The sequence below is a fragment of the Myotis daubentonii genome, chromosome 16, assembly GCF_963259705.1.
Source record: "Myotis daubentonii chromosome 16, mMyoDau2.1, whole genome shotgun sequence".
Taxonomy (NCBI): Eukaryota; Metazoa; Chordata; class Mammalia; order Chiroptera; family Vespertilionidae; genus Myotis; species Myotis daubentonii.
The window spans coordinates 12,759,828-12,775,772 of NC_081855.1; the positions used below are offsets into that span (position 1 = coordinate 12,759,828).

General features: G+C 50.8%; 1 protein-coding gene across 1 annotated transcript in view; it reads left to right on the forward strand.

The window, feature by feature from the left end:
- Positions 1-1,335: 1,335 nt before the first annotated feature.
- ELAC2 (elaC ribonuclease Z 2) overlaps positions 1,336-15,945 on the forward strand; it is a 33,926-nt gene continuing 19,316 nt past the window's right edge. The window contains exons 1-14 of the mRNA XM_059668577.1: positions 1,336-1,631; positions 2,227-2,277; positions 2,415-2,485; positions 3,530-3,594; positions 5,701-5,758; positions 6,510-6,578; positions 7,980-8,087; positions 8,926-8,984; positions 11,718-11,776; positions 11,861-11,933; positions 12,825-12,937; positions 13,445-13,540; positions 14,487-14,625; positions 14,702-14,787. Of these exons, the coding sequence (XP_059524560.1) occupies positions 1,399-1,631; positions 2,227-2,277; positions 2,415-2,485; positions 3,530-3,594; positions 5,701-5,758; positions 6,510-6,578; positions 7,980-8,087; positions 8,926-8,984; positions 11,718-11,776; positions 11,861-11,933; positions 12,825-12,937; positions 13,445-13,540; positions 14,487-14,625; positions 14,702-14,787 (1,280 nt within the window). The 5' untranslated portion in view covers positions 1,336-1,398. The remainder of the gene's footprint in view (positions 1,632-2,226; positions 2,278-2,414; positions 2,486-3,529; positions 3,595-5,700; positions 5,759-6,509; positions 6,579-7,979; positions 8,088-8,925; positions 8,985-11,717; positions 11,777-11,860; positions 11,934-12,824; positions 12,938-13,444; positions 13,541-14,486; positions 14,626-14,701; positions 14,788-15,945) is intronic.

A 15,945-nucleotide genomic window follows, 5' to 3' on the forward strand; every position in this document is an offset into this window, starting at 1 on the left:
TTATATAAGTATACATTGCAAAATGACTACAATAGTTATTTAATACATCCATCACCTCCCATAGTTACCTTTCCTGTGGTCAGAACTTTTAGGATCTACCCTCTTAGTAACTTGCAAGTACACAAGACAGTATTGTGAACTGTCGTCACCACACTGTACGTCAGACCCCCAGAACTTACTCATCTTAGAACTGAACATTGCACTGGTTGACGACCTTCACCAGCTTGCCTTACCTCTCAGGCCCTGGTGGCCATCAACCTACTGTTCCTGTGAGGGGTGTTCTGTTATGTGCTCTGTTTTATTTTTAGGTTCCATATAAAAGTGAAATCATACTTTACTTGTGTTCCTCCAGCTTATTTCATCTCGCATTGTTAACCTTAAATTGAAGGCCAACGTGAGAGGTGGCAGGCATTTATTTGAGATAAAAAGAATAGGTGTCCAGGCAGAAACCCCATGTTCTGAGGAGGAGACGAGGCCAGGGGTAACTCTGAGAATTGCATCAATAGAAGGAAGGCCTTTCCACAGGGGCAGGGAACAAAGTGATGTTCATTCCAAAGCACGTTTTAAGTTTTCCCTGCAGGAGTTATCAGTCAGGTAGTCACAATATTTGCTTTCCTGGTAACTTTGCAAATAGTCGCGGGGGATACAATGCTGCCCTTTCACATTCCACAGTGTCAGCTGTTACCCTGCAAGGACGTTGCCCCGGGAAGGGAGCCCCGAGCCTGTGACTCCGCAGCGCATTCCTCAGCGGCTCTCCGGCTGTGAACTCCGTACTGGCTACGACTGAACAGCTGCCCAGGGCGCTGGCTCCAGGCCTGTTCTGCAACCCCTGCCTGATTCTTCTTGCTTTTCTTCCCCAAAGCCAGTAAAAGTAATCATTTGAAACATGAGCTCACACGAATTACCATGGAAATAAAATCAGTGAAAGCTGCTACACTCACTCTCTAATCTATAACCAAAAGCAAGAGTAGCGGGGTGGAAGAGGTAAATGGAGGAAAAGGGAGGACCTAGGTAATACTTTCAACAATAAAGATTTAAAAAACAAAAACAAAAGCAAGAGCGAAGTCCCCTCACCGGGACTGAAACTCCAAGCCGGGCTCTCTCACCACCTCACACGCTCCCGGAAGTCCGGGCGCGGGACTGTTTCCGGGGAAGCCGGGAAAAGACGAGGGGCGGGGCCTGCGGGGCGCTCTAGCGTTCCCCTACTCTATGGCTGCCGCCCATTGACAAGCCCGAGAGGCAAGGCTCCTCTTCATTGGACGCGCAGCCTCGCGAAGGCGGGGCACCTCGGCCTGCGGCACGCTGATTGGCTGGACCTGCCATTCCAGGCGGAGGGGCGGGGCGTGGGGCACGCGGAGCGAGGTGAGCCGCTGCGTCTCTCAGCTGGGCAGCAGGCGCATGTGGGCTCTCCGCTCGCTGCTGCTGCTGCGCTCCGCGGCCGGGCGCACCATGTCGCAGGGGCCCGCCCGCCGCTCGCGGCCGCCCAAGGACCCGCTGAGGCACCTGCGCACGCGAGAGAAGCGCGGCTCGTCGTGGGAGCCCGGGGGCCCGAACACCGTGTACCTGCAGGTGGTGGCGGCGGGCGGCAGGGACGCGGGCGCGGCGCTCTATGTCTTCTCAGAGTACAACCGGTCAGTGGGTCGCGCCGGAGTCCGTCCCCCCCTCCCCGAGCCCCGCGCGCCCGCGAGCATCGCGGCACCTCTGTGGGCCGCGGCGCCCTGCTGACACGGGGGGTTTCGCGTTGCTGGGAACTTGACTTTGGTTGTTGGGTGGGGCATCCTGGGTCCCTTAATCCCACGCCGGTCACGTGCCCGGGGTCCCTGCAGAACCCCAGGCTCGGGTCTAAGCGGCCTCCCTCCAACCCTGGGCCCCCGAGTTCCCCCTTGGCACCGTCGGAGCCGCATCCCCTGTCCTGCGCGCCCGGGCGGGGCCTCGGGGTCGGTGTGTGAGGTCGCCGGGTCTGCGAGGGGGAACGGGCCTTCGGGGCACCAGCACCAGCCTGCACCGCCTCCCCGCCCGCGATCCCGCCGGGTCTCCGCCGAAGCCTCCCAAATCCAGCATCCCAATAGCAGAACGCGGCCGGCTAGTCCAGCATGGGTTTTCAGCTTTTGGTTTGTTCCCGCCCCCCCCCCCCCCCCCCAGAGCGTGCACTAAAACACCTAAACCGTGGTGAGAATCTTACAAAATAGAATCTTCTAAGTAACTTCTGTAATGCTTGTCCTGCAGGTATCTCTTCAACTGCGGGGAAGGAGTCCAGCGACTCATGCAGGAGCACAAGTGAGTCAGCGGCCTTCTTTGGGGGGAGGTGATCATGGCTTTGAAAGCTGAAGTGAGAGGCAGCAGTGTCTTTGTGGCTGCAGAAAGGGTCCCTGGCGCCTCCACTTTGTCCTGCTCCAATGTCTTCTCTTTCTTAGGCTGAAGGTGTCTCGTTTGGACAACATATTCCTGACCCGAATGCACTGGAGTAACGTTGGGGGATTGTGTGGTGAGTCTGTTCTTTCCAGGGTGCGGGGCTGGAGGGACGCCGTGGGGTTTTAGGCTGCCTTGCCCTTTCTTGCTTAGCTTCTGAGTCCAGGGGAGCTGGAATTCTCTGTGTGCCCGGCTAGTCAGCTCTGCATAGAGCAGCGGTTCTCAACGTGTGGGTCGCAACTCCTTGGGGGGTCGAACGACCCTTTCACAGGGGTCGCCTAAGACCATTGGAAAACACATAGAGAGTTACATATTGTTTTTGTGATTAATCGCTGTGTTTTAATTATGTTCAATTTGTAACAATGAGAATACATCCCACATATCAGATAATTACATGACGATTCATAACAGTAGCAAAATTACAGTTATGAAGTAGCAACGAAAATAATTTTATGGTTGGGGGTCGTCACAACATGAGGAACTGTATTAAAGGGTCGCGGCATTAGGAAAGTTGAGAACCACTGGCTTAGAGCATCGGAAGCCGTTCCTCAGGAGGGCAGCGTTTAACCTGGACACTGCCCTCCGCGTTACCATCCACTCGTCTACTGAGTCGCTTGACTGGAGATACGTGACAGTGAACTGGAGAGTGTAGTGATGGAGATTACAGTAAATGCATTTACCACGGAGAACAGAGGGGCTCCACACAGATACCCACTATCCGTAATACCCCGTTCTTCACGTCCACCCACTGCAAAGGTCAACGTTGTGTCGCAGCCAGATTCTCTAAGCTTTGTGGTGTGGGTAGGAAGGAGTGTTGCACTAGTTGCGTTTTCAGAGCTGAGACTAGAGCGAGGCCAGGAGGTCCCTGGGTTGCAGAATTTAAGACCCTCCCTTCAGTTGAATGGTTTTGTGCCCCAGGCGCCTCTTGCCTCGCCTGGTATCAGCCCTGCCCATTGGAGAGGCGCTGGAGGGGTGTATGGTGTCCCTTCTGCTGCACACGTGCTCCCTGGTCCTTAGAAGCTGCATGAGGACAAATGGGAAAGGAGCTGGTTACGAGGCGTCCTGCTGGCAGTGCCTGCGGGGCAGGGTGCTGAGATCTGACTGCACTTGTCCTTTCTAGGGATGATTCTTACTCTAAAGGAAACCGGGCTCCCAAAGTGTGTGCTTTCTGGACCTCCACAGCTGGTGAGTCTCCTGGCTGAGCTTCCAAACCGAACCCATCCTTTTTTCAAAGTTAGAACAAGAACCTTCGTTTTTGTAAATCAGGCTTCTGCCTCCAGAGGTAACCAGTAGTGAAGTAAACACTTTACCTTTCAAAATTAAGAGGCCTGAGTCCAGAACTTACTAACTATATCACCTTGAACAAGTTACCTCAGTTTCTTCATCTATAAAATGGCTATCATGTTTCATAGAGTTATTAAAGATTAAATGACAGCTCTGACCAGGTAGCTCAGTTGGTTAGAGCATCATCCTGACACACCAAGATTGTGGGTGTGATCTCTGGTCAAAGCACAGACAAAAAGCAACCAATGAATGCATAAAAAAGTGGAACAACAAAATTGATGTTTCTCCCTTCCTTGCTCTACCTAAAATCAATTAAAAAAATGTAAAAATTTTTTAAAAAGAAAGAAATGAGATAACACACATGAAACACCAAATCAGCTCTGGCCAGTATGGGTCGGTTGGTTGGGTGTCGTCCCGCGCACCTAATGGATGCCGGTTCAATTCCGGGTCAGGTGTGAACCAGGAGGTTACGATCTGATTCCCGATCAGGACACATGCCAGGATTGCAGGCTCGATCCCAGTGGGGGGTGTGCAGGAGGCAGCCGATGGATGATTCTCTCTCATTGATGTTTCTCTCCCTCTTTCCCTCTCCCTTCCTCTCTCTGAAATCAATAAAATAATATACACATAAAAATTCCCAGTCAGGGCATACGCCCAGGTTTCAGGTCTGATCCCTTGTAGGGGGCGTGCAGGAGGCAGCTGATTGATGTTTCTCTCACTTAGATGTTTTTCTCTCTCCCTCTCTAAAAATTAAAAACAAATAAATAAAATAAAAAATACTTGAAAAACAAAAACCCCCTAAGGGTTGGCACCAAGTAGGCACACAATAAGAGCTATCTTTTATTCTTACCTATTTATTACATTTGAGACATCTTCATACCTTTCAGATCTGCTTCATCGTTGAAAAGTGTGTGTGTTGTAACTGTTGACTATAGCAGTTTATTTCCCAGTTCTTAAGAGGAAGGTTGTCCGTCACCAAGGACTATTAATTGTCTCCAAAATGATGTCTCAAATCCATCCATTTGTCTCCATCTCACCAGGGCCTTCATTATCCCTGTCTACTGCACCTGTGTCCTGTGGTAGCTTCCAATCTCCATTCTTGCTTCCCTGTAGTCCACCTTACCACAGAGTAGCCAGAGGAACCTCTTTAAGGCTGAACAGCAGACATGTTACTTCCGTTCTAAAACCCTCCCAGGGTTCTCCATTCAGTACAGTCCAAACACCTTCATATGGCCCATAAGTCCTGCAGCCGTGGCCCTGCCCACCCCTGCATCTATATCCCAGTCACCAGGCTGGAGCCACATAGACCAACTCCTAGCCGCCCACTGAAGCTCTTCCCACATCAGGGTTTCATCCATGCATGAGTACCTCTACCCCTTGCATCTCTGCCTGAGTCGTTCTGATCCTTCAGAGCTCAGCCGAAAGGTCGTTGGCTCGGGAGCCATCCCTGATTCTCCAGACAAGTTATGCCTCAGCCCCCTGCATTTCTCCTCTTTTTTTAATTTTTAAAATTTTTTAAAAATGTATTTTTGACTTCAGAGAGGAAGGGAGAGGGAGAGAGAGAGATAGAAACATCAGTGATGAGAGAATCATTGTTCGGCTGCCTTCTGTATGCCCCCTACTGGTGATTGAGCATGCAACTGGGGCATGTGCGCTGACCAGGAATTGAACTGTGACCTTCTGGTTCTTAGGTCAATGTTCAACCACTGAGCTATGCCAGCCAGGCTTCTTTCTTGAAGAGCTCTTAGCACAACTGCCACTGTGTCCTTGTTTGTGTTACCATTTGTTTCATTTTTGTCTCCACTGGATGAGGGCAGGGATCCCATCTCCTCCCTGCTAAATCCTTGGCATCTGACAGATAGTGGACACTTGGTAAAGATTTGTGGAGAGGAAGTTTAAATACTTATTATAAGTCATGTTGATGCCTCTTACGTACTCAAATACATTGTTGCATCCTGTATCTATGCAACCATAACTACTCACTTTTCTTTCCTTTCTTTTTTGTAGGAAAAATACCTAGAAGCTATCAAAATATTTTCTGGTCCATTGAAAGGAATAGACCTGGGTATGTCGCTGCCTCTGACTCGGTATCTGCCATTTCTTTCTCACATATGCCCCCGTCTATCAAATTAGAATCCATGGGGATTGACTAAATTAAACCTTAAACTGAATCATTCCTCAACATAGGTGCATTTTTAAAATGTCTGTCACATTCTGCGCCCCTACCTCCTTCCCCTCAAATATAGGCTGGAGACGGTTCTCAGAGCCGATGAACCTTGAGTTTCTTGCAGTGGGAGGAAGGGTATGAGAGGGACCTGCAGCTTTTGTCCCTGTCCTCTTACACCGAGCCTCAGCTTGGCTGTGCTGCGGGCGCCTCTTCCCAGGGAAAGCCTAACGAGGATGCCGCAGCCCCGGCCCTGGAGGCGGCGTGCTCCGCCAGGGTGCTCACGCTCCTCTTCTGTGGAAATGCCGTATCTCATTCCAGAACCTGCGCTGGCTCTCACAGTGCAGACCACAGATTCTCCGGCCTCACGGTGTTGTATGTTACCTTGTGCTTCTTAAACTGGAATGTTAGTTTCTTTCTTTTCCACAAATGGATAGTCACCAGTGATCATGTCTTTTCATTTGGCCCTAGTAACTGATGAAAATAGACTTTGCTTCTTTCCCCCGAATTTTAATTTGCTCAGAAACTCGGATTTTAGTGCAGATTCTCACCGCAATCCCAAGGCAGTTCAGCTGCTTGTGGTTGGTGGTCTGGAAAGCGGACCTTCACGCGTGTCTGTACTAATGCGGTTGCTTTTCTCTTTTGCGCGAAGCTGTGCGGCCCCACTCCGCACCCGAATATAAGGATGAGACCATGACGGTGTTCCAGATCCCCATATACAGTGAGTACGAAGGCACACTTCCTGGGAGGAGGGCATAGGTCCAGGGTGAGGCGGGCATGGGTGAGAATGGAAACTGCTTGGATAAATTAAGGTACGGTTCCTGCCCTTACGGAGCTTCTGATCTTCTGGGCAGACACGTTTAACGGGTGTGTAATGATAGTGACTATGCTTTGGAATATAATGTAATCGAGCGCTGCTGGAAACACATTGCTCTAAGACAGGGTCTTCAAACTATGGCCCGTGGGCCACATGCGGCCCACTGAAAACATTTATCTGGCTGCCGGGTGTTTTTGCCGCCGCTGCCTGTCCTGCTTAGCAGCCGACTCGTCCCGGGCCCGCAGTGCGCATGTGTGGAATGTCTGAGGGACAGTGAACTGGCCCCCTGTTTAAAAGTTTGAGGAACCTCTGCTCTAAGATTTGCATTTATTGCTCGAGGTGTATTTACCACAGATGTAAGTACCTCCTTTGATGAGAGGATTCTGGTGCGTTTTTAAGCACACAGCCACCCAATGGAAGCGTTGTCAAAGGTCAAAAGGTCACAGGAGCCCCTTCTGGTCCCAGGGCCAGGGGAAGTAGTGTTGACCTAGAGAGGGACAGGCCATGTCAGGCCCTGCCCTGTGGGTGTTGCCCGTGAGTCTGACTGAACACACACCAAGGAGTTGAGACATTTCTTCAACATGGCTGGCCGAGTGCTGAAGGGGTACAGGCCGGGACCGGGCAGGAGATGGGCTGCACGGGGCCGCGGGTGAAGAAGGGAGGGAGGCGAGGGGCGTGCCCCCGACAGAGGCACAGTGCACACCGTGAGGTTCTGACCCGAACTCGCCTTGCCCGGCTCGCTCCTGCTCAGGTGGCTTTCCTGTCCTGACCCCACCCCTCCTGATTTGTGTGCCCCACTGCTCCTGTGCGGCACCCTGTGTCCCTCCCTAGCACGGAGCAGTTTGCTTTTCGGTATATTTGTGTAGCCAGTGGGAACCTGCTCAGCTTTCTGGCCTTGCTTTCCCAGCGTGCAGGCCATGGGGATGAGTGTGCCGGGAGCAGGCAGCTTCCATGGGACCCACCACTGTGTGGCAGCTTCCTCACCTTGAGGTTTAACTGACTGCCCAATGACGTCCCCTCCAGGGAGATGGGCCACTTTCAGGCCCAGTCTGTGTATTGCGAGTGATGATAATGCTTTCTAGTTAACAAACCCTGTTGAGTTCTCACCTTAGGGCTCTGCGCTGGGGCAGAAATGGAAAGGGAGTCTGATGTAAATGCGGCCTGGAGACCAGGAAGGGGGGGTGTCTGTTTACGGTGCTAGGAGCAGGCCTTCTGGCTTAAGGGCGTTCCCACGTGTGAACACCCAGACTCTGCTGGGAGCTCCCCTTGCAGGTGTGTCATTTGATCATTTCTCGTACTGACCAGGTGAAGAGAAGTGTGGAAATCACCAGCCAGCACAGAGTCCAGACAGGCGCAGTCCAGAGCAGTCTTCCGACTCTGCATCCTCTGAAAACGAGCAGCGCTTGCCAGATGGTAATGCTGTCACACAGAACAGTCACTGTCGGAACTGTTTTCTCGGCCATGGCCACCCTGCTCTCCGTGAGAGCCCTCACCAGGCTCCCCTGAACAGCGGCTGCTGTACTCCTGCCCAGTGTGACTCGGCCCGTACACAGAGCCAGTCCGCGGCCCTGTGCGCCCAGACTCTGCTCTTTACCCAGAGGCAAATGGACTCGTACAGAGGCTTATAGGCCTTTTATCAATGCAGATTCATTTGTCATGAATGCAGAACGGTAACTGCTAAGCTGACAAAGCAGTCGAATCAGTAAGCGGATCTGCACCTTTTCTTTCAGAGTGGCAGCCTGCTGGGAAATGAAGTAAATCCCCAGAGTAGATGTATCAGGACGGCCTGCGTAAGGGTCTGTCCCGTGCTGGGCAGGCCTGATAAGCTCCCCTTTCTGCCCTGAGGTGGTCCTGTAGCATCCTTTCTTGGCTGGAATGGGCGCAGACTCCGCCCAGACTTTCTCCACAGGCCTCTTGGCTCTTGTGTCATTTCACATATTTTCATACTTGTTTATAAAGCACCTTGCAGCTTGTTTCTCTCACTTCTCCACTGCTTGGTAAATGTGTCACTCTTCACTCGCCATTCTGAAAGTTTTTTGGATGGAGTCTTGTGTTTTTCACTCACTTAGATTCCCAAATGAGTGGGGAAGACCAGGTCTGATTGAAACAACCCCAGTGCCTTCCTCAGCCTTTGGAGGGAAGGGTTTATCTGTTTCGTGGTGTGAGAAGTCAAATTAGGTATCCGATGGCCATCCACCTGGGAAGCCTGTAAGCCTTCACAGTTGTTATAATCAGATTTGTTTTTTCTCAGGTGTCAGCCAGAGAACGGGTGGCAGGGACCCCTCCTTGGTCGTAGCTTTCGTCTGTAAGGTGAGCACCTTTCTGGTGGGCGTTACGTGAGGGTGAGGGTGGTGACCTTGAGCCAGCACTTTTCCAGTACTTCCTCGGGAGCACCTGCTGAGCCCCCTGTGCCAAGGTGAAACCACGGACACCTGTATTTCCCAGTATCCACCTGTGCTGTTGCATACTACAGACTCTCTCCATTGTTCACATTAGGACTGCCTGAAATATTTGGCCATCTTTTGAAGTTAGAGGCTAAGTTTAACTGCTAACAGCGGGACACTAATTATATATTGGCTAGCATTCACAAAGGTCTTGATCTGCAAATCTGAAGTTGGTCAAACTCTATGAAAGTGTTATTACAATAAGGTATTTTTCAGGTCTGACTAATGGCACATACACACACACACACACACACACATATTTTATTGATTTCAGAGAGGAAGGGAGAGGAAGAGAGAGATAGAAACATCAGTGAAGAGAGAGAATCTATGATTGGTTGCCTCCTGCACACCCCCTAATAGGGATTGCACATGAAACCCAGGCATGTGCCCTTGACCAGAATCAAACCCGGGACACTTCATTCTGTCATTCCGAAGGCCGACTCTCTATCTGAAAAAAATAATGTCCATTTAAAAACATTGGTAATTTTCATTCAAATTCTAACAACAGCAAGTGTTAACAATTATGAAAGGTTAGTAGTAATGTTAGTTATTGAAAGATCATTGTCAGTATCACTTATCAACTTATCTGAGTAATAGTTGTAATTTTTGTAGACGTTAAGTACTGCCAATAGGCTTATTACTTTTATATTTCTGAGTTTTTAGCGAAATAATTTTCCAAAATGGTTTACGTGGTAGTTTTTTTTTTTTAAATCCTCACCTGAGAATATTTTTCCATTAATTTTATTTAATTTTTATTGATTTCAGAGAAGAAGGTAGAGAGGGAGAGAAATGTCAATGGTGAGAGAGAATGATTGATTGCCTCCTGTACTCCCTTTGCTGGGGACTGAGCCTGCAACCCAGGCATATGCCCTTAATCAGAATCGAACCCAGGACACTGTCCACTGAGCCAAACCGGCTAGGGCTACCTGGCAATTACTAAGTTGTGTTAGACCCTTCCTGCCTCCCGGGAGCTTGAGGCTCCAACTCTAAGGAACTGCCGGCTTCTGCCGTGGCTTCTGCCTCCTGCCCGGCTGTCCACTGCCGCTTCTGAGAACTGCTCTCCCGGGTCAGCCCATGGTCCCTTTTCCCTCACGAGTTAATTTGCTGTTTCTCGGCAAAGGGGTTGGAAGGCAGTGAAGCGGGGCTGGTTCATGTTGTGAGAGTTGGAGAGGGGAGGCCCTGTGTGCAGAGGGCCTGGCTGAAGCTCCGGCTCTGGGCTCGCTGTCTGCTTCTCATCGCCTCCCAAGTCCTCCGCCTTCCTTCCTGGGAGCAGCTCTCTGGGCTGAACTCAGCCCACAGGAAGCAGATCGCTCACCTGCCTTAGTGTGCAGTTCCTGTTAAACATTAGGTACATTTGCTCTTGCCCTCATGCCCAGTAGTCTGTAGAGAATGGTCACAGCAGTGCTGGCCACTGTCTACTAATGTCACATAACTCTGTTACCTGCACACACTTAAGCTGTAATCCTTCCTCTAGGGCAGTGGTTCTCAACCTTCCTAATGCCGCGACCCTTTAATACAGTTCCTCATGTTGTGGTGACCCCCAACCATAAAATTATTTTCGTTGCTACTTCTTAACTGCAATTTTGCTACTGTTAAGAATCGTAATGTAAATACCTGATGTGCAGGATGTATTTTCATTGTTACAGATTGGACATAATTAAAGCATAGTGATTAATCACAAAAACAATATGTAATTATATATGTGTTTTCCAATGGTCTTAGGCAACCCCTGTGAAAGGGTTGGGGGTCGCGACCCACAGGTTGAGAACCGCTGCTCTAGGGTAATGCTTTCGAAGACAGACAATTCTAGAATCTTAATAAGACTTAGAATCCAAGTTAGAGACTTTGCCCTGAGTCATTTCTTAACTTCAGGAAGTAAAAAGAAAATGCAAATGAAAAGGAGAATCAAATATAATTCATCACCCAAAGACTTATTAACATTTTATGCCATTTCTACCGTTTTTCTCTATATGTGTGTGTGAAATATGCAGATCCTAAAAATGTGTGAACAAATATTTAAGTATAGAATGATGGTTATGAAGTTTCGTGATAGGATTGTTATTTTCCCTTTGTAATAACATATCAGAAATTTTTTATTATAACTTTTTTCCATTATAAAAGCAACAGCATTATATTGCCAAATGTGCGAAAAATAGAGGAGAAACTGTCCACACTTGTATTGCCCTGTCACTGCCCCGGAATATTGCGTGACAGTGATGCGTGTGGTCATTTCTCCAGTAGACCGTGTTCGGTGGCGCTCCTGTAGCTATTAGTTGATGAGTGCAGGGCGATGGTACAGCGCAGCGTTTCTCCATGCTAGAAGGATACTTCTTACTTGCTATGGGAATGGGTGACATTTTATACATTTATAGGGAATTAACGTTGGGAAAGAAAGCACTGTGTTTTTAAGTCAGCTTTTATTACTAAAAGCGTTTTATTATTAGCGTTTCAAAACAAATGACTTCAGAATATAATGCACTTTATCTGAAGTTGTAATAACAATAATAAGTAAAACCAGAAAGATGCACTTACTAGAAAATTGATTAAACCAAGCTTCTTCGTTAGTCACTGAAAGTACACTGTGTTCTTTCTGTTACAGCTTCACCTGAAGAAAGGAAACTTCCTGGTGCTCAGAGCCAAAGAGCTGGGCCTCCCAGTGTGAGTTTGGGCCGCTCCCACGGGGCGTGTGGGGCCACCTGGTGAGAAAGCTCCCGTCTCACGGCTCCTCTCTCCTCCTTCCAGGGGGACAGCTGCCATCGCTCCCATCATTTCTGCCGTCAAGGATGGGAAAAGTGTCACTTTTGAGGGAAGAGAGGTGAGATGCCCCTTTCACGATGTTTCCGCATTTACAGGTAGGGCCTGGCACGGGGACGGTCTCTGTCCGGCTCGGGCCTTGCAGACAGCACTTTTGAGGGAAGCGGAACGGCTTGGGTTTTGTCGCTTGGCTAAGCTATGCTGGCTGCCGTGGGCACTTCTGTTTCCCACTTAGGATCTGGGGGTCCCCCTCCTGGTAGGATGATGCTTTCCCTTGTACTTGAGCTCAGGGAAGACCCCCAGAAGGATGGACTTTGGGTGCATGGCCCCAAAGAAGGCTACCTTGTTCTTTGCTAGGATGTCTTCTCTAGAGCAGCGGTTCTCAACCTTCCTGATGCCGCGACCCTTTAATACAGCTCCTCATGTTGTGGTGACCCCCAACCATAAAATTATTTTCGTTGCTACTTCATAACTGTAATTTTGCTACTGTTATGAATCGTAATGTAAATATCTGATATGCGGGATGTATTTTTATTGTTACAAATTGAACATAGAGCATAGTGATTAATCATAAAAACAATATGTAATTATATATGTGTTTTCCAATGGTCTTAGGCGACCCCTGTGAAAGGGTCATTCGACCCCCAAAGGGGTCGTGACCCACAGGTTGAGAACCGCTGCTCTAGAGTCTAAGGACTTTAGGCCAGTGGCCACAGACCTGAGAGAGCCGTGTGTGCCACGCCTGGCTTTCTGGTCACTGTCGGTTTGAGATGCCCTCTGCCGGTCAGATGCCTGCCTGAGTGAGCAGGGGCAGGCGGGGGCAGGGGTGCTCCTCCCGCTGGCCCTGTGTGGCTGGCAGGGCTCCTGGGCTGTGCAGTGGGCTTGCGGGCCGGGGTGTGCTTGCTGCCCTGGCGCTGCTCTGCGAGAGCAACACAACCCTCTGACCCTGCAGATTTTGGCTAAAGAGATCTGTACTCCCCCGGATCCCGGGCTCGCTTTTATTGTGGTCGAGTGTCCAGACGAAGGATTCATTCAACCCATCTGTGAGAACGCTGCTTTCCAGAGGTAACGGGGTCCTGGGGGTGACGAGTGAGGGCCCACATACTGCACGTAGGGCCCAGCGGCATCCACAGGGCGCCCCCAAACCTGTGGCTGCTCCTGGCCCAGAGCCGGGCGGCTGGGACACTCAGTCAGGATTTGAAAGGCTCGTCCTGCTGGCAGGATTTACTGGTGATTGGTGGTTGGTGGGCTTTGTGGGTTACGCAGCCTTGAAGTGAAGTTAGAAAACCTGACAAAGCAGAGACTTACAGACTAGGACGTTAATGGCCAGTTAGAGTTTTAAGTGTAGGTAGGCCCAGAGCTTGTGCATAGAGGGACCCGGGAGTCTGGGGCTCCGCCCTGCTCTGGCACCTCTGGGAGCAGCTGGGAACAGCCCGGCCTGGACGCGAGGCTGAGGGCTCACTGTGGTCCCCGAGAGCCGAGTGGTGCCCTTCCCTCACCGCCCAGTCTGCTTTGTGCGTGCTCTGAGGTTGTGTCATTTTATAAAGCAAAGCCCACCTTCCTCCCATCCAGGTTCCAAGGAAGTGCCGATGCCCCCGTGGCCCTGGTGGCTCACCTGGCCCCGGAGAGTGTGCTTGCGGATGGCAGGTACCAGCAGTGGATGGAGAGGTACGGAGCCTGGCCCAGCAGCACGCGTGACCTTCCCCTCTCCTTTAAGCGCTCCACCCTTACTCCACGCTGCCTAGACTTCCCTGGGACTCCTGCTGTCCCTGCATTCTGAGCCAGCGCCTGCATCCCTCCTAAAGTGTCGCCGCTAGGGGGCACCATGTGTGCACATGTCCTGTTTGCGTGAGGCCTGTTTAGCAACAGCTCACACCCTCTACACTCAGGGTCTGAACCAACGCTGCCTTTTTGTTGACAATTCCACGCATGTAGCTTAAAGAAGAGACTTGCGGGTTTAAAATGAGAGCTTCAGTTTATTAAACATCCCTGTCAGGCAGTGTGTTAAATAGTCTACATTTTGTTTTATTTTCTTTAATCCTCCCAACAGCCCTGTGAGGCAGATGGTCTACCAGAATGTAGTGCTAGAAGGAGGGCACGCTTTCCTGTTGGCCGCATTGGCTGGGCCAGCATCGAGTGGGGAATTATTTGCGTTGAATTTGCAGCACATGGTGTCGCTGGGTGGCGGGTCAACCTGCCTGTCCTGGTTCTCCCGGCAACTCCTGCATCTCTTCCCTCATTGGCCTGGCGCCTCTCACTCCTCGGCCCTCCTCGGCCTGTTCCTTTAGGCCTTGAGTCTCACATGTGGTACTTCCTTCCTCCCAGGCTTTTCTCCAGTCCGCACTGCACTCTGTTTCCTGGCTGTAGCTATAGGCTCCCAACATTGTAACTTTTCTTTTTTTCTGGTATTTTATTTTTTTCTGGTTTGAGTTTGGGGAGAAACTGGACTTTGACACAGAAGTAGTAGGACTCTGGCCAGTTAGTAACAGTCTTTCTGGACAAGTCACTTATTCTCTTTGAATACCTCCATCTATGTTGGTGCTCTGTTCCCAGTGCTGCCCCTCAGGACGAGGCCCTACAGGACGCTGTGCATTTGCAGTCTGTTCCTTCTTAGGTTTGGGCCTGACACCCAGCACCTGATCCTGAATGAGAAGTGTACGTCCGTTCACAACCTCCGGAGCCACAAGATCCAGACACAGCTCAACCTCATCCACCCTGATATCTTCCCCCCGCTCGCCAGCCTCCACTGTAAGGTAGGGTCACAGGACGGCCCCTGTGGCCTGGGCGCTCCCCCTTCTCTCTCTCCACAGAGTGTGCTCTCTCTTTCAGGAGGAAGGCGCCGCCTTCTCTGTGCCCACGGTCCGCGCCGAATGCCTCCTCAAGTACCAGCTCCGGCCCCGGAGAGGGTGGCAGAGGTCTGTGACTCAGCCTGTGGACGGTCTGGGCCGGAGGTGGTTTTTGGGAAGGGCCAGGTAGTGAATATTTTAGGCTTTGCACACGTGGTGTCTGTTGGAACTACCCATCTGCCACTGTCCCACGAGCCAGAGCAAGACAGCCCACAGGCGGGCGTGCAGCTGTGCCCCAGGATCAGCGCATTGCTGAATCCAGCTGACCTCGTGTTGAGCTGGAAGGTGGTGTCCATGACTGTCCCTTTCTGCAGTTGTTTTCTCTGCTGGGAACAGTGATGCATATTCATTGTTTTCAGTGTAGAAATATGAACTGTATCGTGAAGATAGTCAATCCCCCAAAGTCCCTTCAGCACTAGATGAGAGGGTGGTTGACAAAGTTTTTTTCTTTTAACTTGGAGTATATGGGATATATTGTATATATAGTACCTGACACTGTGTAATATAGTCTTCCCTGCGTCATTACATAGTCTCCCCAAGAGGTCCATAGAGGGGTGTTTGTTAAATTGAGGCATTCGCAAGTTTTTGCTGTTTTAATGAAACAGTAAATGCCTCATGTATCGATCTCTGACTGGAAGTGTTCCCTTAGGGTAGTTCTTAGCCCAAGGGACATTGGTGACCAGCAGTCGCCAGCCGGTGGTCCGCGGACCACTAGTGGTCTGTGAAGTCCGAAAGGTTGGCGACTGCTGCTCCTGACAGCACTCAGTAAACACCTTGCCGTCCCGAAAGGCTCTGCGGCCCCCCATCCTTAGTTTTCTAGGCCTGAATCTGGAGTCACTGGCGTTGCCTGTCCGCTCTGCAGTGTGTGCTCCAGGGTGTTGGGGGCCGCGTGCTGCTGAGAGACGGGCACGGCACCCCAGGCAGGGTGGAGGCTTGTCTGCAGCGGCAGAGGCTGCGATTAACAAATGTAGCCGTACCCATGCCCACCTGGTACCTGTGGGAAATGGAATTCCTGAACTGCTGACCGAAGGTCACTTAGGTGATCTCAGTGCTCAGATGACAGACGAGCCACTGCTCCGAGGCTTGCGCTCAGCGTGGCCAGGCAGCAGCAGAGCACTATTCGGAGGCTGCTGGGGGTGAGTCTCGCTCCACCAGAGCCACTGAATCAGGCCCTGCAGTTTGACGGGGTGCAAGGAGATGAGTTGTGTGCACGTAAGTTTGAGAGGC